Source organism: Eulemur rufifrons, chromosome 9 (assembly GCF_041146395.1).
Source record: "Eulemur rufifrons isolate Redbay chromosome 9, OSU_ERuf_1, whole genome shotgun sequence".
Taxonomy (NCBI): Eukaryota; Metazoa; Chordata; class Mammalia; order Primates; family Lemuridae; genus Eulemur; species Eulemur rufifrons.
The window spans coordinates 12,704,607-12,729,759 of record NC_090991.1 but is presented as its reverse complement, the minus strand read 5'-3'; the positions used below and the strand labels follow the sequence as shown (position 1 = coordinate 12,729,759).

The 25,153-nt window shown below is 49.1% G+C and overlaps 1 protein-coding gene across 6 annotated transcripts in view; it reads left to right on the top strand.

Moving 5' to 3' along the window:
- The first annotated feature begins 11,077 nt into the window (after positions 1 to 11,077).
- SLC13A5 (solute carrier family 13 member 5) overlaps positions 11,078 to 25,153 on the top strand; it is a 29,404-nt gene continuing 15,328 nt past the window's right edge. For 2 of the 6 annotated variants that reach the window (XM_069482109.1, XM_069482104.1), the window contains exons 1-6: positions 11,078 to 11,237; positions 17,424 to 17,552; positions 17,822 to 17,958; positions 20,483 to 20,670; positions 21,420 to 21,588; positions 23,130 to 23,252. In XM_069482109.1, the coding sequence (XP_069338210.1) occupies positions 11,136 to 11,237; positions 17,424 to 17,552; positions 17,822 to 17,958; positions 20,483 to 20,670; positions 21,420 to 21,588; positions 23,130 to 23,252 (848 nt within the window). In that variant the 5' untranslated portion in view covers positions 11,078 to 11,135. The remainder of the gene's footprint in view (positions 11,238 to 17,423; positions 17,553 to 17,821; positions 17,959 to 20,482; positions 20,671 to 21,419; positions 21,589 to 23,129; positions 23,253 to 25,153) is intronic. The other 4 variants (XM_069482107.1, XM_069482106.1, XM_069482108.1 and 1 more) reach the window with 4 other exon arrangements.

Below are 25,153 nucleotides of genomic sequence, written 5' to 3'. Positions count from 1 at the left end.
ACCTCCCAGAGCTGGTTGTTGAATATTTAGCACCGCACCACAGCTTTTCTATCTTAGTAACGTGAGATCTGTGCAGAAGGCCGGGGGTGGGTCACTGGGAAAAAAGAGACAAAGTTAAGGAAAAGTTTATTGTTAATATTAATATTTATCATGGAAATGTAAAAAAATTGGGAGGTCCGAGGTGAGAGGATTGCTTGAGGCCAGGAGTTTGAGACCAGCCTGGGCAACATAGTGAGATCCTGTCTCCAAAAAATGAAAGAAAACAAAAAAAGCAAAAATGTATTTGGAGGAGAGATTATAAGGGTCAGCTTTTGCATTGGCATGTGAATTTATCTTCTCCAAAAAAGTAAATCAAGGAAGGAATATTAATTAATTTGTTTGAGCAAATATCTTAGTATTGGTCAGGAAAACAATACAGTGCCATGCCAACTTGGCAAGATATTATTTTACAAAGCAGAGAACATGGTCTGGGCTGAATTATTCCCCTGTCCAAGTTTGCTATTACAAAGTATAGTAGGTAGGGTACAGTCTATCATATTCACTACTTATTTTATTTATTGATTCATGTATTTGACAGACACCTGGCTCAGGGGCTACAGTTACAAACAAAATAAACTCTCAGCTCTTGGTGAGGTCACATACCAAGATACAATCTGACCTATGCATATATATGATCTATTTTAATTGGAATGGGGGAGTGGTCAGATCAGATCATCTCCATGGAAAGGTAAGACATGAGGGTGTGTGTGTTTCATGTCGGGGGAAAGGGTGGGATGAGATAGGGAAGACATTATAGGCCAAAGGTAGGGTGTATGGGAGTGAAGTAGCCCATTACATTTGGGTAGTCCCAGCACTTTGGGAGGCCGAGGTGGGAGGATCACTTGAGCCCAGGAGTGTGAGGTTGCAGTGAGCTATGATGACGCCACTGCACTCCAGCTGGGGCAAGAAAGCGAGACCTTGTCTCAAAAAGAAAAAAAAGGTGATTCTGTCCAACCCTACATGGCGTTCCTCCAGAGCATTTGTATTCTTGTTTCTTATTTTTATTTTTTATTTCCCATTGCCTCTTCCCTCCCCTACTCCCTCCCTGCATATAAAAATGTTCATGCCTTTCACATTATAAAAGCAAATAAACAGAAAATCTCCTTTGACCCTCTGGCCTTTTCAAGTACACCTCAGTTTTTATTTGTCTCTTCATAATCAAACTTCTGAAAGGGGCAATCTAACCTGCTGTTGTTTCTACACATCGCCTCCCATTCTCCCCGCACCTGCAACAGTCTGGCTCCTTCCTCCACCACGCCCCTGAACTCCACTCCCTCTGAGTAATCCTATTGCTGAGTCCTCACGCTCTTGACAGTCAGAACTGCAGACCCCTCCCTCCATGCTCAATCCCTTCCAGTCCTTGGTTTCCACTCATTTCTTCTGCCTTTATTTTCTTCCTTCTCCCATCCACGCACCTTTCTCTCCTTGCCATCAGCATCCTTTCCTCCTTCCACCTGCTAAAGGTTGCTGTTTCCCAGGGCTCTGCTAGAGAGCCCCTTCTCTTGTCAGGGTCTGTCTTCTCTCGGGGAGTCACTGTCAGGTGACTTCTGACCCTCCATTTCCAGCAGGGCCACTCTCCTGAACTCTAGGTTAAATTAACTACTGCCTTCTGGACAGCAGGTGGACTCCAATGCAACTAGTCAATAATGAAACGTCACCAGCTGGCTCCCCCACTCCACTCCTCCTACCCCTACATCCCTGTCTTAGTAAATGACACCACCAACCACTCAAGCCAGAAACCTGGAAGTCACATTGGCTTGTCCCTCTTCCACCTTCATTTATTCAACAAGTGTTTGTTGAGCATCTACTATATATGAGACACAATTCCAGCTGATGGGTGTGGTATGGCACTGGACAAAACGGTCTCTGCTCTAATAGAGCTTATATTCTAGTAGGGGAGAGAAGACTCTAACAAAAATGCAGTTCTGCTTTATCAGGTGGTGGTAAGAGTTATAAAAATAAAGCATGGAAAATGGTTGTGAATTACACTTGGGGATGCCATTTGTGTTGGGTGGGCAGAAAAGGTTCTCATAAGGTGGAATTATTCCGAGATCTGAAAGAAGTGAGGGTGCCGACCACGTGGATATCTGTGGGAAAAGTATCGAGGGATGAAGGAACAGCGTTTGCAAAGGCCCTGTGGTGGAAGCAGGCACAGTGTGCTCCAGGAGGAGTGAGGAGGAGCAGCTGGAGTAGGGTGGATAAGGCGGAGCATGGTAGGAGCAGAGGACAGAGGCAATGGGAGGCCAAATCACGTGATTCTGTGACACCCTACTTTATGGTGAATGAGGTGGAAAGTCAGTGAAGGGTCTTGAGCAGAGAAGTGACACGATCCAACTTATATGTTTAAAGGTTATCTCTGGGGACTGTGCTGAGGATACACTGAAGAGAGGGAAGTGTGGACCCAGGGAGACCAGTTAGAAATTCAAGGACCGGCTGGATCTGGTTGGTTCCCATGGAGGCGATGAGAATAATTGGATTATGGGTCTATTTAGTAGTTAGAGCCCAGAGGGTTGCTGATGGGTTGGACGTATGGGTGTGAAAGAAAGTCAAGACTAACTCCAAGTATTTTGGCCCGAGCAACTGGAAAAACGAACTTGCTATGTGCTAAGCTGGGAAAAACTGCAGAAGAGTTATTTGCGTTGGGAAGGGAATTCTGGAGTTATTCCGGAGTGTGAGGTGTCTGTCCATTAGAAATTCAAGTAGAGCTATCAAGTAGGCTATTGGAGATGCAAATCTGGAGTTCAGCCGAGAGGCTGGGACTGGCCTGGAGACATAACTCTGGGAGCTGTCTGTATGTGATGGTATTTAAAGCTATGATACTGGACAAAATTGGGAGGCACTGAGTGAGCCCTGGGACACTGCCGTGTTTGGAGTTTGGGAAGAACTAGCAAAGGAAACTAAGAAGCAGCCACCAGGAAGGTGGCAGGAAAACCAGGGAGTGTGGTGTCTGGGAGGCACGTGGAGAAAGTGTTGTGAGAAAGAGGATGCTCAGTAGTGCCAGACACTGCCAAGGGCAGGGGAGATGAGAGTTGAGAGTTGGCCACTAAATCAGTGATTTGGTGACCTTAACAGATAGTCTGGATGGAGTCACAAAATCCTGATTGGATGGGTTCCAGGGAGAATGAGAGGAAAGAGTACAGACAACTCTTCCCAGGAATTTTGCTACTAAGGCCATGAGAAAAACAGGGCTTTCTTTGACTGGCATGGGATGGGAGTGTAAGGGAGAGAGTGTTTTGTTAAGATAGACGTTAACTGTGTATTTAGGCACTGTTGAGAATCTTCTAGTAAAGAGGGAAAATGAGTCCTCTTTACTAACTAAAAGAGAGTTTTTCTTTTAAATAGATCACACCAATCCCATCCTTCCGTTCCCAATACAGATGTCTTATCTGGGATTCGGACTACTTTCTTTATTAAAAAAAATTATCTAAAAAATCTAAAAAAATTATCTAAAAAATGTATCTAAATTCAGAAGGTGATAACTTCATATGACATCTCTAACAATGATATGCAAAATGGGCCATAAAAATGTATACATTTTACTAATAGAAAGACATCCCCCTCACACAAATATTTTCATTTTTTTCTGTTGATGAGAAAAAAGGGACTTAAGAATTACATGCCCAGGCCGGGCGCGGTGGCTCACGCCTGTAATCCTAGCACTCTGGGAGGCCGAGGCGGGTGGATCGCTCAAGGTCAGGAGTTCAAGACCAGCCTGAGCAAGAGTGAGACCCCGTCTCTACTAAAAATAGAAAGAAATTATATGGACAACTAAAAAATATATATATATATACAAAAAATTAGCCGGGCATGGTGGCGCATGCCTGTAGTCCCAGCTACTCGGGAGGCTGAGGCAGTAGGATCGCTTAAGTCCAGGAGTTTGAGGTTGCTGTGAGCTAGGCTGACGCCACGGCACTCACTCTAGCCTGGGCAACAAAGCGAGACTCTGTCTCCAAAAAAAAAAAAAAAAAAAAAAAGAATTACATGCCTTTCAGCAGGGAACTGCATAATTCAGAGCAAAGGGGAAAATGTGAAGCCTCACTCGGCTCAACGGAATCCGTGGTTTCAGATTTGCTGGTCAAGGCTACTAACACTATTTAGCGACACAGAACTTTGGACCTAGCATCAATTTGGAAAAGAGATCAAAGTTTAACATTTCAATTGTGATGTCATTTATATACACAGTGATAAAAAGAAACTTTGCCTAACTTCAGAAAACACAGTATACCCTTTTCATCCCTGGGCTGTGCTCTCTCTTACTTAACCATTCCCCACCGGAAAAAAATAGATGGTTTTGGAGGGCACTAAATTTGTAGTAAGTGGGACATTCACTCTTCTTGTTTTGTCTGAGATATTCTTCCTTCATCTTATACCTTGAGCCTGGTTAATGTTTTTCTAGCGTTAAATGTATATGGGACCTTTAAAAATGTTAGAAGCATTTATTGTGCAATATTTAAAATATATTTTAAAGGGATAAAGGATAATGTGATAAACATCTCTGTATCATACCAAATTAAAAATAATAAAACATTTCAGATGCAGTTGAACCACCCCTCTCTAATCCCATGCCTTTCTCCACTAGGCTAAAATTAAATTTGGTGTTTATTTATTCCCGTATTCTTTACACTTTCACAACTTCTGTTTGTAACCCTAAGCAAAATAGAGTACTCTATTGCATGTTTTAAATTTCAAAAATATTATCACACTGTATTATTTGGTAACTTGCTTATTCACCAAATATTGAAAGCTTTTGCCAAATATTTATAAGCTTCATCCATATTTATGTGCCTACCTCTAACTCTTTCATTTTTACTGCTAGAAAAAATTTAGCATAAAAATACTCCACTTTATTTATTCATTCTCCTGTTATTGGATGTTTCAATTTTTTTGCTCTTGCCAATACTATTGTTACTATAAACTTTCTTTCATATGCCTCCTTGTAATAAGTGCAAGAAAAGATTTTTTTTTTCTAGGACAGTTATTTTTGGACTTCCTTGATCATATTCCCCCTAAGATTATTTTGGAAAAATTATGTCCCCCTTTCTACATTTTAAAATTGGAACCTAAAATTTTTATTATCAGTTTCAATATTAATTTGAAACATATGAAATTGCCATAGTCAAAGGTTGAAAATAGTTGAATATTGACAATTTTATGTGATTCAAACTAATACTTGCAAAGAGTGTCACGTCTGATTATTGTAAATAATATAATTTAAATTAAAAAATGGCACTTTGCTTTTCAAAATGTATCAAATGGAATATAAATACCATAGTAATTTGACACTTGTAATTATCCACTTTAAAAATATACAGACTCTTCCCTGACCAAAATTTTATGTTGTTATTTTTTCTCGTTTATCTTGTATTTCCATTCTACTTAACTTATAAAACCTCTCTTAACATATTTTTTAATTTAAAGTCTTCTGTTTTTTCCAATCATATTTTCTGCAATAAAACTATATGTATAAATTGAAATATTAATGTTTTAAAGTTTCTTAGGACAGTAAGGCTCTAAATGTCAACATTTTCTCCTGCTTTAAGTTATCATAACAATTATTATTAGTATGCATTTGACCAAAGCAGCATAAATGTAACATAGATTTTTACAAATAATTGTTACACATAAAAAGTAAAATATGATTGGAAAGGCAACTCAGTAAGATTAACAGGGCTTTTGTGTTTTCGTTTAGTCATGGATGAATCTTACTTATTACTAGGAGGAAGCAGGATTGGCATTGATTCTATCCCAATTTTCTGCTATAGATGTAAAATCTGAGAAACTTTATGTAAATGAGTTGATGGGAATAGAAGATTTTTTTAAAGCAGCATCTTTCAATTCTATGAATGTTTTCCAAGTTATATACCAAAAATCACATGATGCTCTATCATAGAATATTGTTTTTAATGTTGTATCACTTGCCAGCTTAATTAAGTTCTCATTCAATTTTGTTAACAGCAAAGAATTGGTAATCACCTGAGTCGGACAAGTATTTGTTGCTCAGTCTTTAGAGTCATTTTGTTGCTTAACTTTTGGGAAGTATGCTGTCAGTCTGTTTAGGCTGCTATAAAAAAATACCATAAGCTGGGTATTTTGTAAACAAAAGAGATTTTTTTTTCTCACAGTTCTAGAGGCTGGGAAGTCCAAGATCAAGGCAGGTTCAGTGTCTGGTCAGGACCTACATTCTAGTTCATAAATGGCACCATCTAGCTATGTCCTCACAAGGCAGAAGAGGCAAACTAGCTCTTTGGGGTCTCTTTTATAAGGGCACAAATCCCATTCATAGGGGTGCCACCCTCATGACCTAATCACGTCCTAAAGACCTCACCTTCTAATATCATCACCTTGGGAATTGGAATCTTAATGTATACATTTTGGGGGAAACACAAACGTTCAGACCATTGCATATACCAAAAAAGACCTTATTAAGATTTTCAAATGATAATAAAATATCTCTTTCACTGAAAGGTGTCTGAAAGATTTGGGGAAATTAAAATATTGTTAATTTCAATATGTCTTGGCCAATAGACTAGAAAATGATTTTCTGTTTTTTACTTTAAAGATACTTTTGTCAAAACCTTGGAGCTACAAATTGAGCTCCTCTATAAAACCTAATGGGCAAAGTTAGTCTTTTTCTTTCAAATTAATCATCCAAATCAGATTTACTTTCTGTAAAAAAAAAAAAGAGTCTGATTTCATTTTCCAATTTGAATAGATATGTTCATTTTCATCCCTGCGACAACCATCTCTGAACTCATAACTCATGGAACTGAACTCACGTAGCTCATACAAGTTGGTATCATTTCCAAACATATCACTTTGAAAAGATGCAAGTGTCTTGCCCTGGACTTACTATTTTATCGTGAGTGGTAGATTGTATTATTTGTTCACAATTATTAATTCCCCCACGTTTGCCATCCCTCCCGGTAGACAGAGTACATTTCCCCACCCCACTGACTTTGGACTTGGCCATGGGACTTGCTTTGGCCAGTAGAAGGTGAGCGAGGTGAAGCATGCTGTACCACTGCAAGTTCCCAGCAGTGCTCTTGGCTCCTGCTCTCTGCCATGAGAACAGCATGTCCCCAAGAGCATCTGCTTTCTCAGTTTGGGTGAAACAGACCTACAGTCAAGAATAAGAAGAATATGGAGCTGCCCACTGTCTGCCCACCATCTATCCACAGCCTGGAGCAGAGCTGCCAAGCTGTAGACTCCCAACTGACTTCCAGAACTCACATAAATATTTGCTGTTGGAAGTCTAATCTAGGGAAAGCTGACCAATACTCTCTTAATGGCAACATTCAGGACCTGCGTTTTTAGCAACCAAAGCTTGTTTACAAATAATATGCCTTTCCCAAGTTAAAGTGTGGACTAAGACTGTTCTTGTGACCAGTCATTGGACTAACCCTATCCATTGATATACTTATGCACCATGGCCAAGTGCAAATAAACTTGAATGAAAATATCCAAAGTCCAAGAAAATCTAGGCACCAGATGCATTCCTCTTTACATGTCACAATCTCATCAGTAACACCATTTTCTTAGCTACAAATATCAGCCATAAAATATGAGCTGGGAAGAATTGGATTCATCAGTCTGAAGTATGCTTTTTATTTACTACAATTTAAAAATGCTTTTTATTTTAAACTGTTTGACTCACAAGGAATTACGAAAAAATAGTGCAGAGAGTTTCCATATGCCATTCTCCAGGTTCCCCCAATAACTGCAAATTGAAACTGGGGTCAAATTGATGAAACACACCATATTTTAGAACTTCCATGCCAAAAAGTAGACTCCTACTACCTGGGTTTTAATGTTAAAATTTGTTAAATGATTCAGGTAGGGCTAAAATTTGCATCACATAATTATGTACTATTAAAACTAAATATTCCATGCCAGGCACAGTGGCTCACGTCTGTAACCCCTGCACTCTAGAGGGTTGAGATGGGAGGATCGCTCGAGGCCAGGAGTTCGAAACCAGCCTGGGCAACATAGTGAGACCCTGTTTCCACAAAAAATAAAAAAATTAGCTGGGCATGGTGAAGTGCACCTGCAGTCCTATGTACTCTGGAGGCCGAGGCAGGAGAATCCCTTGAGCCCAAGAGTTCCGGGCTGCAGTGAGCTATGTTTGTGCCACTGCACTCCAGCCTGGGCGACAGAGGGAGACCCTGTTTCAAAAAAACAAAAACACACACAAAACTGATTAATTTATTAGAAATCATGATCAAACTTCTCCTATAGGTATTTAGTGTACTTAGTGAAAGAAAAATGTCTATATTGCTAAAAGCTAATTGATCCAGCGAGTGAGAGCAGGCATTGGACCGTGCGTGCAATCTCTCTTCTAAGCGTGGGTCTATGTCTAGGCTCTATTCTGCTGTTCTGTTTTTCTGTCCTCATGCCAATAGTTAATGATTACATCAAGTATTATAACTTTGTCATTCTTGAAGTCTGATAGCAATTCCTCTCACCTTTTTAAAGAGATTTCTTAACTATTCTTGGCTTGCTTGCTATTCTGCCTGAATTTTAGGTTTGTCAAATAAAATTCCTGTTGGGATTTTAACTGGAATTGAATTTATGGATTAAGAAAAAATAGATATTTTTATAATGTCTCCTCTTCCTATCCATTAACTTGGTATAATTTCTCCATATGTTTAGCTTTTTTGCTGTTTTTGTGGCACTTTAGTCCCCGGTATTCCTGAACTAGGGGATTTTTCTCAACAATCTTTAATACCTTCTTTTTCATTCAGGGATAATTTTGACTGGCTTCCACTGCTGTCTGGAATATTATTACTTAGCCTTTATAGTCTTGGCTCAAATGCTACCTCCTCTGTGAAGCCTTACCCAATTACTGTAGTCAGACTTGGTGGATGCTTCTCCTAAGCCCCCTGCTACCCAGAGTAATTTGTATGTAATCGCAAGAGCAAATATTTACTGATAGCTGGCTATATATCAAAGCACTGTGTTAAGCACTCTCTGAGCATATGAACTCATATAATCTTCAAAACAGCTGTTGGATATCAAAGTGGGTACTATTTTCTCCATTTATGAGAGAAGTTCAGAGAGGGCCACTTGCCTGAGGCACACAGCCAGGATGAGACAGGGCAGGCTAGAAACCCAGGCAGTGTAGCGCCATGTCCATGCTGTCCTGGACCCGCTCTGCAGCAGTTGTAGTATTAACTGAAATCATTTACTTGCTCTCATCCATGCGTCCCACAGAGAAAGTTTTGAGAGCACGTCCTGGATCAGGCACTGGAATAGGTACTGGCTGGACATACGGTGACCAAAAAAGCAGATATGAAATAAAAATCATGCATAATAATTAATGTATTGTACAGTGCATGCAAAATAGCTAAAAGAGAGTATTTCAAATGTTCTCGCCACAAAGAAATGATAAATGTTTGAGGTGATGAATATGCTCATTAGCCTAATTTGATCACACTTCAATGTACACATAAATCAAAAAAATCACATTGTACCCATGTGATTATTATGCATATCAAAAAAATCACATATAGACGATTATTATTTGTCAATTAAAAAAATGAAACAACATTTTATTCCAACCTGAAGGCATTTAAGAAAAGGAGTAACATTTTATTTTTTTTATTTTTATTTTTTATTTATTTCATCTTATGGGGGATACAGAATTTCAGGTTACATACGTTGCCCATGTACCACCTGTTTTTTAAATGACATCAATAAATATGTAGGTACCGATTCAGCTAAGCGCCCTGGGGGAAAGAGGGAAGGGTGAACCCAGGATGACGTAGATGAGAATTACAGAAGGGGGAGGACATACGGGAGGCGACTGCAGGAGGAGTTTAGGAGAATGTGTGTCCTCGGGTGCAAGTCATAGGAAGAGTCATGAACTTGATTCAGGGTGTGCTGAGTCTTAGGGCCTGAGACACATCCATTCTGCGAAAGGTTGGAAATCTGAGACTCTGGCATCACAGCGGTTGAAGACAGAGAGTGGCAATCGCTAAGAGGCAGGCTGTGGTTAAACCACAAGCATGGATAAGGCTCCCCAAAGGAAGCTGCAGAATGAGAAGACGACAGGCAGAGAGAAGGGTCGAAAAGAAGAACGTAATAGAGGTGGTGGTGTCTTTGCACCCTCGTGTCTCCAAAACAGGGCTTAGCGGAGCACACTTGCTCAGTACGTGTTTGTGGCTAGCTGAATGCATGGTGGAGGGCCGAATAAATGGTCAGCTCTCTCAGAGGAGCTTTGGTTTCTGTCTCTTCCTCTCTAGACCCCCGTCTCCCTCTGCAAAATGGCACTAGCGACCTGGGTGGGATGGGCAGCGGCCGCCGCCGGGCTCGGGGTGCCCCTGCAGCAGCCCACGCTTTGGCAGACCGGGCGTCCGCGGGCTGCGCGGGTGTCCGCTGGAGGGCGAAAGCCGTCCTGGCTGCGGCTCGCGGTGGCCTTGCCTCCCCAGCTGGGTGGGAGAGGGCGCGCTGGGGAAGGGGGTCCTGTGCCTAGAGCAGGGCGAACGCGGCCAGGCAGCCAGGAGGGACTGGGGGAAGCAGGACCCTGAGGTGCAGAGGGCGCTGGGGGACCCCTCCGGGGTAGGTGTGTCGGGCGGGAGTTATGCGGTGAAAGGGGGGGGGGGAGGCGGCGGGGAGGGAGGGGGGGACTTGGGAGATAGATCTGGTAGACCCAGGGGCCGGTGGAGACTTTCATCCGGGACCCCTAAAGCCCAGGAAAGAACAGGTGCGGACGTGGGAGGGGACCGCACGCCAAAGCGGGCAGAATGAATGACCGAAAACAGCGCGCTTGGCAGCCCGGGGTGCGCCTCTGTCCAACGCAGCGCAGGAAAGGCTTGGAGAGTCGCGAGGTGCCAGGACGCAGGCTGCCCCTAGAGGGCTGGTCCGAAGCCCTGGGTCCGAAGACGCCTCCCGCCGCCACCGGGTGGCAGAGTTGGGGGCAGGCGCGCCCCACCGACCCCGAGGAGTGGCCCCGCCCCGGGGCTGCTGGGAGGCCCCACCGTTGGGGGCGGAGTTGTCGCCGCCCCCCCTCCAATCCCGGTGACTGCGGCCCCTTCTTAAGCCCGCAGAGCCTCCAGCTGCCCCTCACTGGACTCTCCTGCTAGTTTCCCTCCCCCACGATGGCCTCGGCGCTGAGCTATGTCTCCAAGTTCAAGTCCTTCGTGATCTTGTTCGTCACCCCGCTCCTGCTGCTGCCACTCATCATTCTGATGCCCGCCAAGGTCAGTTGCATCTCCAGGCAGCCCCGCGGACCGCGGGCGCCGGTTGCCTTCTAACAGGCACGAACTTGGGTGCACTGAGCTGGAACGCACGGATTCCCTGGCGGGCACAGCTCCCGGGGGCGCGCGCACTCGGCAGCTCAAGGTGCCAGATGGGAGGTGCCCTGCAAAGAATCCGAGGGGCATGGCGACCCCGAGGCTCACCAACCTTGGGGTTCACAGATCCCGGGGCACAACAGCCGTCCGGGCAAGCACGGAAACCTAGTAGTGAGCACACAGACCCCAGCCATAGGCTCAGCCCTGGCTCAGAATTTCCCGAGTGAATAACCATGTTTCTCCCCCAAATGCCACCCGCCGGGATGCTTGCCTTTCCCTCCCTCCGTCCCCCCTGTCTTCCCTTTACCAGTTGAGACCAAGCTGTAGGTGGCTTTTGGCGTCAGTCAGGGACCTATGTGGAAAGATCATCACCCAGGCGGATCCTGCGTGCTCTCTTTGCCACTCTCTGGCCCTTCTTTGGGCATCAGTTTCCCTGTTTATGATCCATATTTCTTTCCAGCTCTGAAACACGGAAGCCCCATCTGAGCCAAAATTCTGCTCCAGGCTGAAAGGCAGGTTGGGGTTGGGCAGCTTTGCCTGCTGCCTGCGGTGGCCATGGCAGGAGGCGGGACACATTCCCAGAGCTCACGCCTTGGGTGGCACAGCTTGGGGTTGCAGCAAAGCCTCATCCCATGCCCTGGCCTCCTAATGCTCCTGGGAGGGAGAGAGAGAATGAATGGCCTGGGCCGCAGGCTGGGGGCAGGGCCAGGCACCCTGGCCCAGGCTCCACTGGGCTGTGCACAGCCAGTTTGGCAGAGGCCCGAGCTCTTTGAAGCCTTTTGTGGCTGCTGGCTGCTCCTTCCTCATTCCCTCTTTCGGCCCTTTCACTTTCAGCCCAGACAGGAAACCTCAGGGTCTCGTCTCTCCTCCCCAGGCAGGTTTGGGAAATAGAGGAGCTCTTCAGGGGATGCTCTGGGGGCAGCCCCGGGGGAAGGAGGGTGCACTGGGGTGACAGGAAGACAACCTGCAAGAGAACCAGACTTCCACCATGCACTCATCCTTGTGACTTTAGCCCAGTCCCTGCACTCTCTGGGCCTTGGTGTTCTCATCTGTACAATGGGGCAAGGTTGTTTGGTTCTGACACTTTAAGACTTTGGGCATGAAAAGGGAGTGTATTGGTTCCTAGGATGGGTGAGGGGAGACTGGGAGGAGCCCTTGGGGTGGGCTGAGCACAGGCCCTGGATGGGGCAAGGACAGCAGATCCAAGTGTGGTGGCTCTTCAGTTGCCACAACTGTAAGCAGCCGTATTTCCTCTGTAGAAAGAGATTTGGGGCTGCATTGCCCGTGGGAGGGAGGCAGGCAGGAGAGCTGTGATTTTAGTTCTGCTGGCAGTGAGTGATGTTCCCTGGAATAATTATAGTAGCTTGGCTGACCTTCCTGCTCCAGGAGAGACCCTCCTCCCACCCTGACACACACAGGTGGGCCCTGAGCTGAGACCCCAACTCAGGATGTGTGTGTGTGTGTGTGTGTGTGTGTGTAAGCTGCCCTGGGAGTGAAGCTCCAGAGGGAAGAGGTGACCCCAGGGAGAGGCTTTCCCAAGGCTGTGTCACAAGCTCTCCCTCCGACTGACTGGCGACTGGGAGCCCAGACCCCATCTATGTTCTTGTTTTCTCCCTTTGTGCCTCTGTTTTGGTCATCGCTGAGGAGCTCCCTGCCCCCACCCTTCACGGCCACCCCACTGTGCAAAAAAATCCAGAGATACACAGCAGGGGCAGAGTGGCTGGGAAGCCAGCAGGACTTTGGCAGCCTGAGTGGCATTGTCCCCACTAGGCGGTGACATCCAGGGCACTCGGCCCTCTGCCCATGCCCCGGCCCCTCTCCTCACCTCTGTCTTCTTTTTTCCCCCCTCTCCACCTTGATTCCTTCCTGGCCTCATCTCTGCTCCACTTTCTCTACCCTTTCTCTGGGTCATTAAAAAAAAAAAAAAATCATTACAATGAACGATAAATTTATTGTATTCCTTATTTTATTTAAAGTGTTAAAAAATCTTTTTAAAACAAATTTGTAAATGTTTTTTCTTTTGGCACCTTCCGGGGTTTTGGAACAAATTTGTAAAATTTAAAGCAAAAATGATAATGCCCTCAACTCTCCTAACATTAATATTTTGATAGACATCTTTCCAGAAACCAATCAATTAATCTCTTGTCTCTCTCTATAAATGCACTCTGTCTCTCTCTCTCTCTCTCTCTCTCACACCCCCCCCCACAGAGTATGTTTTGTCTACAGTTTTTCATTAAGTAACATGTTGGAGACACCCTTCCTTGTTAATAATTATATAAATAATGAGCCATGGTTTTATTTGGTTGTGAATTTATTTGCATGTGTGTTCCGTTGTGCACATGTATTTATTGAGCCCATTATGCCCTGTGCTGGGCACTGATGATTGAAATCCCATTGTTTGCTTGGATCTCAGCTTCCGTCACTTCTCCAGCCGCTTTCTCAGCTGCAGGGAAGTGCTCTGAAGTATGCACCAGAAACTGGGCCCCTCCCTGCAGGTAGAGCCGTCTCATTCCTCCCAGTTACCAGTCCCTCCCCAGACTTTTCTACCATCCTCCTTCCTGCTCTGCCCTCTCCACTGACACCGGGGGAGATTTCCATCTAGGGAGGGCCACGTGCGTTGACGGGTGTTATTCAAGCACCTCCTGGGCTTCCTAATGGTGGTACGGAGGTGAGGGGCAGTTAGCCTTGTGTTGTCACCTCTTTTCTAATGGTTGTGTTTGGCCCCTCCAGGAACACGCAGTGAAAACTGGTTAGCGTGCCATCTACTGCTTCTAAGTTTAGAGGATAAAAAGTTACGCAGGACTTTGTGTGCCATAGGTTAAGAACGGGCACTCTCGAACCTTCCATTCACAGAGGAGGACATGAAACCAGAGGGAGAGGGGTCAGGATTGGGAGTAGGAGGAGTAATTTATTAATGACATTGTTCGGAGTTGCTATCACATGATGACAATAAGAAGCAAACTGATTTTTAGCTGGTATTATTGTTTTAAAATTCCCTACCATACACCTCTTATTGCCGGCCATTAGAGGGGATCCCCTCCCATTGCCTGTCCCGTGGTACACCCTTGACACCAAAGCTTAGAGAAGTTAGTGGCCGCTGAGGGGCGGGATGACAGCAGACAGTGGATCCTGATCAAGCCTGCCTGGTGTCTAAGCCCGGGCTTCGGCTTCGCACCACACTGCTGTTCTGCCTTTAGTTCAGTGGCTCTTAACCAGCATGGATCCTTTCTCCCCCCAACCCCACCACACAGCAGGGGACCTTTGGGAAATCTGGAGACTTATTTATTGTTGTCACATCTGGAGAGAGTCCTACTAGCATCTCATGGGTGGAGCCAGGGATGCTGCTAAACCACCTAGAGGCACAGCATGCCCCCCCCCCCCCCAACAAAGAGTCATTTAACACACAGTGTCGATGTGCTTAGCTTGAGAAACCTGCTTCAGACAGTAGGGAGGTGCCCCGGGTTGCTCACGGGATGCTGAAGAAAGATTTATTTCTTGTGGCTGATAACACAACCCAGACAAGGAATTTCTAAGTCTTCCTGCAACGTTTTGTGCATACGATACATTCTCTTTTGGGCGATGATGAACAGCTGAGAGCGTAGAGGTACGTATTTCTTCAGCAGCCTTGTCAAAGCTCGACTCAGATGAATACTGTTGATTCCTTTAATAAGCGTTTGCCGCGATCTCCTAAGTGTTAGGCCTGTTCTGGAAGCTGAGGACGGAGTGAATCTACAAATACAGCAGCTCCTTGAATAACTCGTTTCATTCGATATTGTTTCATTATAACATTGATGAGAACAATCGATTCTCAGCCAATGTCTGTGTGGAGTTTGCCTGTTTCCCCCACGTGTGTGTCCCACGATGGGGCGGCAGCGTGGCCAGGGCACGTTCCCACCTGGTGCCCTAAACTGCCAGGATAGGCTCTGGCCACTTGAGACCCTGAACTGGAATGAGCAGGTAAATAGTTATCTTGCTTGTTTTTATTAATCTTTATTCAATGTACGTATCACTCACATTTATTTTAATGTGCAATATTGGAAGTGTTTTAGTCTTGTTTGGAAGTTTGGTGACGTGTTTGTGATCAGAAATATGCCATAGGAACTTAACTCTTGTTTATATCAATTAGCCTGTGGCCAAATTGGTTTTGTGATACATCATTTCATGCATAAGTTACAGTTTCCAAGAACCTGTCTATAGCGTTGAGTGAGGACTTACTGTATTGTTTGTGCCCTCAAGTTGCACAGTTTGGTCGTGGTGAGACAGGAAACAGTGACAATCCCGTGTGCTAATTGCTGGGGGGAACTGCTGGGGTTCTCAGAGGAAGGACACAAACCAGAGCATGGAGGGGCTGGGGAAGGCATCCAAGAGGGACTCTGAGCTGAACTTTGAGTGCTCACCCCAGGCCCAGGAGCAGGTAAGAGAAGGAGGCTGTGAGCGGGACAGCATCTGCCTGGGTTACTGCAAGTGCTTTGGGGTGGCTGGCACTTGGGCGTCAATGGGTGAGGAGATGTGGCTGGAGGGGTCCATGGGCCTGGTCCATCACGGAGGGTCTTGTGAGTCCTGCTATGGCATTTGGGTTTTGTACCGAAGGCAACGGGAGGCTTTTAAACAAGGGGGTGATATGATCAGATTTGCCAAAGAGAGAGAGGGAGGACAGTGTGAGCTGTTGCAATAGGAAGATAAATGAGAGAGTTGCCGAGATCCAGGCAGGAGGCATGGCCTGAGCAGGGGTTGGTGGCCATGGGGATGAAGGAGGGAGGGGGGAAGAGGATCGAAGCTATAGGTCTTCTTAGTGACCGATTTAATTGGAGGGGACTGGAATGAGGGAGAGGGCGGAATCTGGGTCATCAATAAGGATTATAAGAACGACACTGATGAAACATAAAACCACTTAGGGAGGTGGGTATTTTAATCCACATTTTAAGAGGTGACAGGACTGAGGGCCAAAGAGGTTAAATCACTTACCCAAAGTCCCACGGGGAGTAAGGGGCTCGGACAGGGAGTGAAGGACCCAGTCCCCGTCTCACCCCAAAGCCAAGATCCCTCTGGCTAAGTGGCTAAAGGCTGGGAATCAGCTATTCACACAAATAGTACAGCTTGGGACCTTAGTAATTAGAGAAATGCCAGTGAAGACACCAGGCACTATCTTCTCAATTGTAATTTAAAAAACCAACCAACCACCCAACCTTGAAAACACTAGTGCTGCCAGGTGTTCTGGATGAGCTGGTGGACACGTTCATTCCTGGAAGCAGAAAAAGTCGAGCAGCCCTTTGAGAAAGGAATTAGGAAGAGGGAGCAGCTGTTCCAGGAAGGGCTTCAGGGAGCCTCTCCTAAGGATCCATTTAAAAATAGGTGAGCCCAGTAAAGTAGGGTGGGCAAAGCACCCTCGTGAGGGTAGAGAAGAAACCACGTTTATTTTGCTGCAGGAAGGCAAAGGAAAAGTGAAATGATCCCTCAAACTTATGAAATATTTGGAGTTTTAAAAATTGTCAATATGAAGATTACGTAGCCCTGTGAAAAAGTGACAATCCTAGAATGCAGAGAGAAAGAAGTAGGGTTGAAAGGGAACCTGGAGAAAATCGCACCTACTACGCGGAATGGAGAAGAATCGCACGCACTTTGTACAATGATTTTAATTCTTACAATATGTCATTAAAAATTGTATTTTCTTCGTTTCTTCCTTCTCTTCCTCCTCTTTCTTCTTCCTCCTCCTCCTCCCCCTCCTCCTCTTCCTTTTCCTTCCTTTACTTTTTCTTCCTATTCTTTTGAGAGGTGACTAGTCCAACGTTTGGAAAGATGAAGGAACTTGCCTGGAACCACACAGCAGAGAGGCGTGTGTGTGTGTGTGCGTGTGTGTGTGTGTGTGTGTGTGTGTAGGAGTCCTTGGTGACAGATTCTTCACCTCGCTTACTGTCCTAACCCTGGAGTGCTGTACTGACTGGGGTGAGGGAACAGGATGACTCTGAGGGGCTTCCCTCTGATGACACCGCTGTCCTCGAACCACCCCTGCCACCTGCCAGCAGCTGTCCAGAGCGTCCTGGGGGTGGGGGGAGTGGGGCAGCCACATGCCGAGGCCTCAGGCCATCTCTTCAGTTTGTCAGGTGTGCCTACGTCATCATCCTCATGGCCATTTACTGGTGCACAGAAGTCATCCCTCTGGCTGTCACCTCCCTCATGCCTGTCTTCCTTTTCCCACTCTTCCAGATCCTGGACTCCAAAGAGGTGAGCAGCCCCAGGGGATCCTGGGGCCTTCCCGCTTTTTCCCATTCCAACTGCCTCATTCTCCAAGCCCCTCTGAGCTGCCCAGGCCTGGGGCAACCAGATGAGCCCCATTTGTGGAGTCTCCCTGGCATGAAGACAGAGCCACCCCAAGCCTGCATTCCCTCCCCTGTCCCCCAACTCCCAAGCTGTCCCTGAAGTCAGCATCCGGCCTTCTTGCCTGTCTCTTGGGTGGCCCTGTGCCCTGACAGAGCTTCCATGCCACCCTCCAGGTGTGTGTTGAGTACATGAAGGACACCAACATGCTGTTCCTGGGTGGCCTCATGGTGGCTGTGGCTGTGGAGCACTGGAACCTGCACAAGAGGATCGCCCTGCGGACGCTCCTCTGGGTGGGGGCCAAGCCTGCACAGTAATGACATCTCTCTCTCTCTCTCTCTCTCTCTCTCTCTCGCCACTGGCTCTGCAGGGGCCCAGGGCTGGGGAGGGGAGGGTGGCACAGACCAGGCTGGCCCCTGGGTGGGGCATGTTACATGGTACAGTCTTAGCTGGGGAGACCAGATGCATGAGGGGTGGTGGCAGCATGTGAGGAGCAGCAGTAGCTAAGGGCTCTCTGAACCCAGAGGGGACAGGTCAGCAAGAATCCTTGCAGGTTTGGAAGGCTTCCTGGGGGAGGCGGCTGCAGGGCTCCTCAGGGAGCAAGTTGGATGGAGGCTGGATCCAGCCATGCCTGAAGGGGATTTGAGGGAAAAGAAGGCCAGAGGTAGCATAACTCTCCAGCTCCGAAGAAGCAAGAAAGTTCGCTCTCCAATACTGGGATTCTATGCCCCCTGCAAAGCAGCTTCTCACTCATCTTCCCCCATATCACTCGGTACTCAGCTTCTCACCGCTTCTCCAAGATCTCCCCGCCAGTCGGCACACCGGCCATTTCCAGCCAACCCACGAGTTGCTATAATCATTATCACGGCCATAATGGGGACACTGAGTGTCTACAACCCCAGTCATGATCCTGGGGGCTTATGTATCACCTCATTTAATCCGCACCGAACTCTGAGAGCTGAGTGTCATTCTTACCACCCACATTCTGTAGGCAAATGCGAGGCAGGGGGGTGAAGTGATTTGCTGATGGTCACATGGGGATTGGACACCCAGCTTCTCTGATAAGGCCTGTGTCCCCTCTAAACAGGAACTCGGGGTACATCTTTCATTTGAGACAATGTGCTCCCTAAAGGATGGTGTGTCCCCAGCCCAGCCCTTGGCAGGCAGCAGCAGGTCATTTCACAGTTGTCAGGGACTGTGCCCACCCTCCCGGTGACTATACCTGGGGCTCCCTGGGTGCCTCTGGCTCCCCTGCACAGAGGACGCTGTGGCTCTGTGATCTCTGTCACCCTTCATGGCATTGATCCCCTCTAGTGACTGGCTTATAAGGTTAAATCAAAAGCCATTGCATTTTCTGGAACTCGAACTCCTGCCTTAAGGGATCCTCCCACCTCAGCCTCCCAAAGTGCTAGGATTACAGGTGGGAGCCACCATGCTGGCCACACCATTGTATTTTCCAAAAACACGAGCTCTCAGGAACGTGGACCTTGGAGCCCTCAGAATTCCTGTTCCCAGCCCCTCTGAGTGGCCAACTTTTCTCCAACAGCAGGTGGGAGGCCCCCACAGTGGGCATCATTCTGGCATGTGCTGAAGAGCTTTGTTCATGGATCCAAGGACTGAGCACGTGCTTCTCTGCCCCTTCCTGTTGCCTGGCTCCTCCTGTGAGCATGGCTTCCAGCTGTCCATGGCACTGCCCGTCCTGGGGGGACCTGTATGTGAGGCTCCCTTGGTGCCTTAAAGCATCATGTAGAAGCCATGGCCCTTCTAAGACAACCCACATCCACGCAAACTGTCAGCCTCCTCCTAACCTGGGTTCTGGCCTTTGTTTCTGTGGGCCCATGAGGTCAACTTGTATGGACACCAGCCTGAGCCCTGGTGCAGTGCAGCCACTGGGTCCCTTCTTCAGGGAGGCAAATTAGCATCCCCAAGGAGGAGCCTGACTGCGGAAGGGCACACCCACCCTGAGCCCCCATGCTCCTTCTGTCCCTGGCCTTGTACAGCTGGGGTGTGTGGAGCCAAGGACAAGAGTCAGTCCTAAGGAGAGAGCAGATATGGAAACAGGTGCCTTGAGTGCAGCACAGTGATGAGCGTAGGAGGCAGGATGGAGAAGGGTGTGGCCAGCCCCACCTGGTACACTGCGAGGGCCCCAGAGCAGGGACTTGTCTGAGCAGGCTGTGAAGGACCAGGAATTTTCCAGCCAGATGGCAGAGGAGGGAGCAGGGCTTAGAAGCAAAGGGAGTGTATTTTCTGAATACTATTTGTTGGATGGGTGCACCGCCAAGTGGAGGGGGCGAAGTGTGTGAGTGGGGAGAAATGGCGGTGGGGGGAGATACTGCTGGTGAGCCAGGAAGGTTACATGTTCCCAAGCTCCCTCCCCAGCTGGCCGTACCCCTGCAGGCAGACCGGGCTTAGCCCCTCTGAACTTTTCAGTGGCATCTTCCAGCTGGAAGTGGCAGCTGGAACTATCAGCACATACGGTCACTCCAGCGTACCCCAGGTCATACATACAAGGGTAAACTGCATATTGAGTTGGCACCATCTGGATGCCCTTGCTTCCCCTGCCAGACGGGGAGCTCCTTAGAACCACGACTGGGTCCAAGGCTTCTTGGTGGCCCCAGCAGCCAGCAGAGTAGACTTCAGTGATGTGTGTGGGAGAGAGGAAGGAGGGAGAGAAGGGAAGGAGGGAGAGAAGGGAAGGAGGGAGTGATGGAAGGCACCCAAACTCTAATCCCCTGTTAGAATACCCAGTCTCGAACTGGTCTCTGCGTCTCTCTGCTGCTCCCCGGGGGTGCAGGGCTGCGGGGGACTCTCCGGCATCCCTCCTTGCCCATCTGCAGGCTAATGCTGGGCTTCATGGGCGTCACGGCCTTCCTGTCCATGTGGATCAGCAACACGGCCACCACAGCCATGATGGTGCCCATCGTGGAGGCTATGCTGCAGCAGATGGAAGCCACCAGCACAGCCACCGAGGCCGGCCTCAGGGCACTGGAGCTGGTGGAAAAGGGCAAGGCCGGCGAGTTGCCAGGTGAGCCCCCGGCCTGGGCGCTGCCGGGGCCACGATGGCAGACTTCCTCTCTGTTGCCACCTCCCCCTCCCTCCCTGCTTCCTGGAGCCCTCCTTTAAACATGCATAGGGGGAAAAATTAGATAATACTGCTTTTATAAGTTTTAGGAATGGGATCACGGCATCAAAGTTAGATCCTTTAGTAGAGCTCAGAACGAAGTCCCACCCTTGGTTCCCGCTAGACTCACAAATCCATGTGTTCGTTGATTATTCATTTGGGCATCTTTTGAGCACCTACTGGCGAGGTCCCAGGGCTACAGAGAGGAACCAGGAACTCCCCTACTGCAGCCTCTCACGGAGCCCAGTGGGGCAGCAGAAATAGGCCCCTCACAGGAAACATCTGACTTGGGGGTACCATAGGCCTGACTGAAGGAACTTGGAAAAGGGAGAGACCTTGCTAGGAGGGGAGGACATTTGAGGTGGATGTGGACGCCCCCCAGATGGAGGGAGCAGCTTGAGCAACAGCAGGGAGGCAGGAGAGGGGCGTTTGTCTTCAGTTGCATCGAGAAAGCGTTGAGGAGCCCTGGGGAAGCCGTGGGAAGGGACTGGGAAGGCAGAGGGGGCAGACTTTGGGCTGGAGGCAGAGAAGCGCATGAGAAGGGATCTGGTGGGACTGGGATGTCCCAGTCCTCAGGTTAGCGGCAGGTCAGGGGCTGGGCGGGAAGCCCCCCATGACTGGCTCAGCTAATAACAGCACTGTGCCCACTGCAGGGAACCAGGTGACTTTTGAAGGCCCCGTCTTGGGGCAGCAGGAAGACCGCAACAGGAAGAACATATGCAAGGCCATGACCCTGTGTGTGTGCTATGCCGCCAGCATAGGGGGTACAGCCACCCTGACCGGGACCGGACCCAACGTGGTGCTCCTGGGCCAGATGAGCGAGTGAGTCACTGGCCACACCTTCTGGGGACAACAAAGTCGGCCCCAGGGCTAGAGGGACCTACCCCACCCCCACCCTCCCTCCTCAGCTGGGCCCTGGAGCTGGGGACAGCCAGGCCTGGTCTGGAGCCTGGCAGGGAGGGGAAGAGATGTCCCCGTCCAGTCTCTGTGTCCCTGCACCCCTGCATCCACTCAGAAGCTCTCAGGGGAGCTAACATCAGCTTCCTGCCCTGGCTTGAGACCTTCCTTTCAGCCCTGGGCTCAGGGATTCAGCTCAGAGAAGGAATGTGGGTTGAACTCTGAGCTAAAATCATGGGGGGATGACAGTGCAGTCCCAGATGCCGGGTCCTTGGTAAAACTTATAAAAAATAGACACCTCTAAGAGACGCCCTCCCTTTGGCTCACCGACTTTGGTTGTTAATGGTGATGGTCCCTTGATATCGGGGTCTGCAGATGCGTCACTCATTGCCTTGCTGTTTCATTCACGACAGCCCCACTAATTGCCCTTGGGGTGACAGGTCCCCTTACGAGGCCCAGGTGAACCACGGGGGAGGTTTGGAACTTTCCAGCCTTGGCCACAAAGGGACAGAGGCCACCAGGACCCCATTTCTGTGCCTGGGTAGAGCTGGGATTCCAGAAGCGGGAGAAGCCTGGGCCCTGCCCCTGGGGTACTGTGGTCTGCTGAGGGCGGCAGAGGCCTGGAGAGCTCCAGGCGGGTCTGGTACATAAATGCATTAATTGAGGTGTGTACAAATTGCAGTGGCAGGAACAAAAATAAGGTGGTGCCCATGCTGTGCCGACAAAAGCCCCGGACAGGGGTGGGGAGTGCAGCTGGCACAGGAGCTGGGAGGAGAAAGGACAGGCCTGGAGCCCGGCCGGGCAGACGCTTGAGGTTCACAACCAGACTGTTTTGATCCTGGAAATGTTTTCTATAATGATATCCTTATGGTTCTCCCTTATCTTTCTTTGGGAAGAGCAGCCTGTCTGGGCTGAGTGGGGAAACCTCTGTGTCTGCTTTGACACCGTGGAGCTAAAGGAGGCAGCCCCTGGGGCTGGGAGAGGCCCCGGGATGGGTGGGGAGCCAGAGGCGGAAGTGACCTTTCTCCAGCCCCCAGCCTGGGAAGCTTTTGAGATTTGCTTCGCTAAGGGGGCCCTTCCCTTGCAGAAACCCACAGGGTGAGGGTTCTGAGGCCCCGTGGACCTCCTGAGGGTGTCGGCCACATTATGTGCATGTGTGTGTACCAAGGTGCATTTTCCTGGGGAGATGGGCTGTACCTTTCATACCTTCCATGAGATTCTTAGCAGAAAGGTTGGCCGGTCATTCCTCAGCCTTGTCTTGTGCTGCGGCCATGTTCTGGGGCCCCCCCTTGATTGGGGGGGTAATGCCTGGCAGGGGACATGGGTGGCTGGACCTGGGAGGACGTGGCCCCCATACGGCCCACCTCTCAGGGCCCGGCTGCTGCTCCGGCCCCACACGCAGGGCCGGCCTGCCCTGCACAGCTCCGTGTCTGAGCTGCGGTGTGGACCAGTGTCTCTTCTTCCAGGCTGTTTCCTCACAGTAAAGACCTCGTGAACTTCGCCTCTTGGTTCGGGTTTGCCTTCCCCAACATGCTGATCATGCTGCTGCTCGCCTGGCTGTGGCTCCAGTGCGTTTATATGAGATTCAAGTAAGTCGGAGCTGCTCCCGGAACAGAGTCTACACCACGCGGCTGCGGAAGACCCCTCAGACTCAGTAGGCGAGTCCACAGGGTTCTTTGTGTGTGGCCTGACCATTTCTCCAGCCCCGCCTCCCGCTGGTCTGCCCGCCTGCTCCGACCACCCCGGTGCCCGCTGTGCCTCTGCCACGCTGTTCCCTCCTGCTGGAACGCCGTGTCCTGCCTTCCGCCTTCCTGCCTCCTCAGCCTTCAAGGCCAGTTCGAGTGCTGCCTCCCCGACTCTCCCCCACCCCGTTCCCCTGGACACGTCACAGCCCTGTCCCATGGCACCTGCATTCATGTTCCAGTGCCACCCCTTCCCTGACCGTGAGCGCCTCCAGGGCCTCTCTGACCCCAGCACTTGGCACAGCTCCCAGCCCAGGGAGGGAGAGCCAGGTGGGTTAAAGCAGTTAAACAGAACCTTGTCCCCATGTGCCATAGCCGCACTGCTGGACAAACTTCCTCTTGTCCACACGGGTCCATTAGGCCAGGTCACAGCAAACCGGATGACGTTCAAATCAATCCAAACCCAGACCATTACCAAACGCCCGTGCTGTTCCCAGCAGCGTGCGGGTCCTGGAAAGTTTACCTTCCTGTTCCCAGCACAGTGACGAGGACATCAGGAGTCACCCTGAACAGCAGCCAGACTTTGGTCAGAAACCATGACGTGTGGCTGACAAAGACCTTCAAAAAGTTGTTGTTCTTTTAAAAGACACAGATTTCTCTGTGGTGCAAAGGTGACATGTCACACGGAGACAGAACATGCTTAGCTCTGAGCTTAGTGGGTATGCGCTGCCTCCATTCACAGGGAGCCCGAGCCAAGTAAAAACAGGGGAGTCTGTGACCAGAGGGAAGAGACTGCAGAACTGAGATGCAAAAGTGCCCACGGAAACCTGTGATTTAATGGGGAAAATGGAACATTTTTCTAAGTTTTCTTCTGAAGGAGGAATTGTTTTGAAAACTGCTGTTAAAAAATTGCTATACACATTGAAAATGGCCATAATAATGATAATAATAGTAGTAGGCATTCCTACACCCCACCCCACCCCGCCTGTGTGCAGGCCCCTTGTGGAGGGGAAGCTGCTCCCGTGGCTGTCTGCACAGCGTGGCTTTGAGAGCAGCCCTCTCTCCCCTGCTGCTCGAATCTGTGCCAGGACCAAAGTCCTGCTCGTTCGCTCCCATCCATCCAGCAGGCCAGTAAGGAGCTAGCCCTGAGCCTGCTGTAGGTGGGCATCTGTGTCTCCCCACGGGGCAATGGAAATGACAGTGACCAACATTTGTTGAGTGCCTGTTATGTGTCAGACACTATTTTCAGCACTCTACGTATATGAACTTCATTCATCTTCACAACAACCTGTGAGGTAGGTACTAGTAGTATTATTCCCAATTTACAGATAAAGCCACTGAGGCACAGAGAGATTAAATGACCTACACAGGGTTGCGTAACTTGGACATAGTGGGGCTGAGATTTGCACCCAGGCAGTTTGGCTTCCACTTCCTTACATCCCCTCTTGAGGAGGCCAAGGGATGCTGCCTGGGCGGCCTCCAAATTAGGCATGACTAGGTGTCAGGAGCACCAGCGGGGGCCTGGGGGCCACCCTAGAACCTTAAGGCCTCCTGAGCAAGAGGAGGGAGCTGGCCCAGCACCGAGACCACAAGGGCACCATCAGCCTTCCGTCTGGCCAGAGATGGATGCCAGGCCCCTGGGAACTCGCAGCCGAGAACCTGTAGCTGCTGTTTTGGTCCAGCCCGGCACGGCCTCTGTCAGCTCTTCTTGACCAGCAGGGGACCTGGACAGTGTCTGCTGCGTTGGGACTCCGGAGCCTGCTCACGGTGGGGGTGCATGGCTACGGTACGGTCCCACCCCTTCCTGA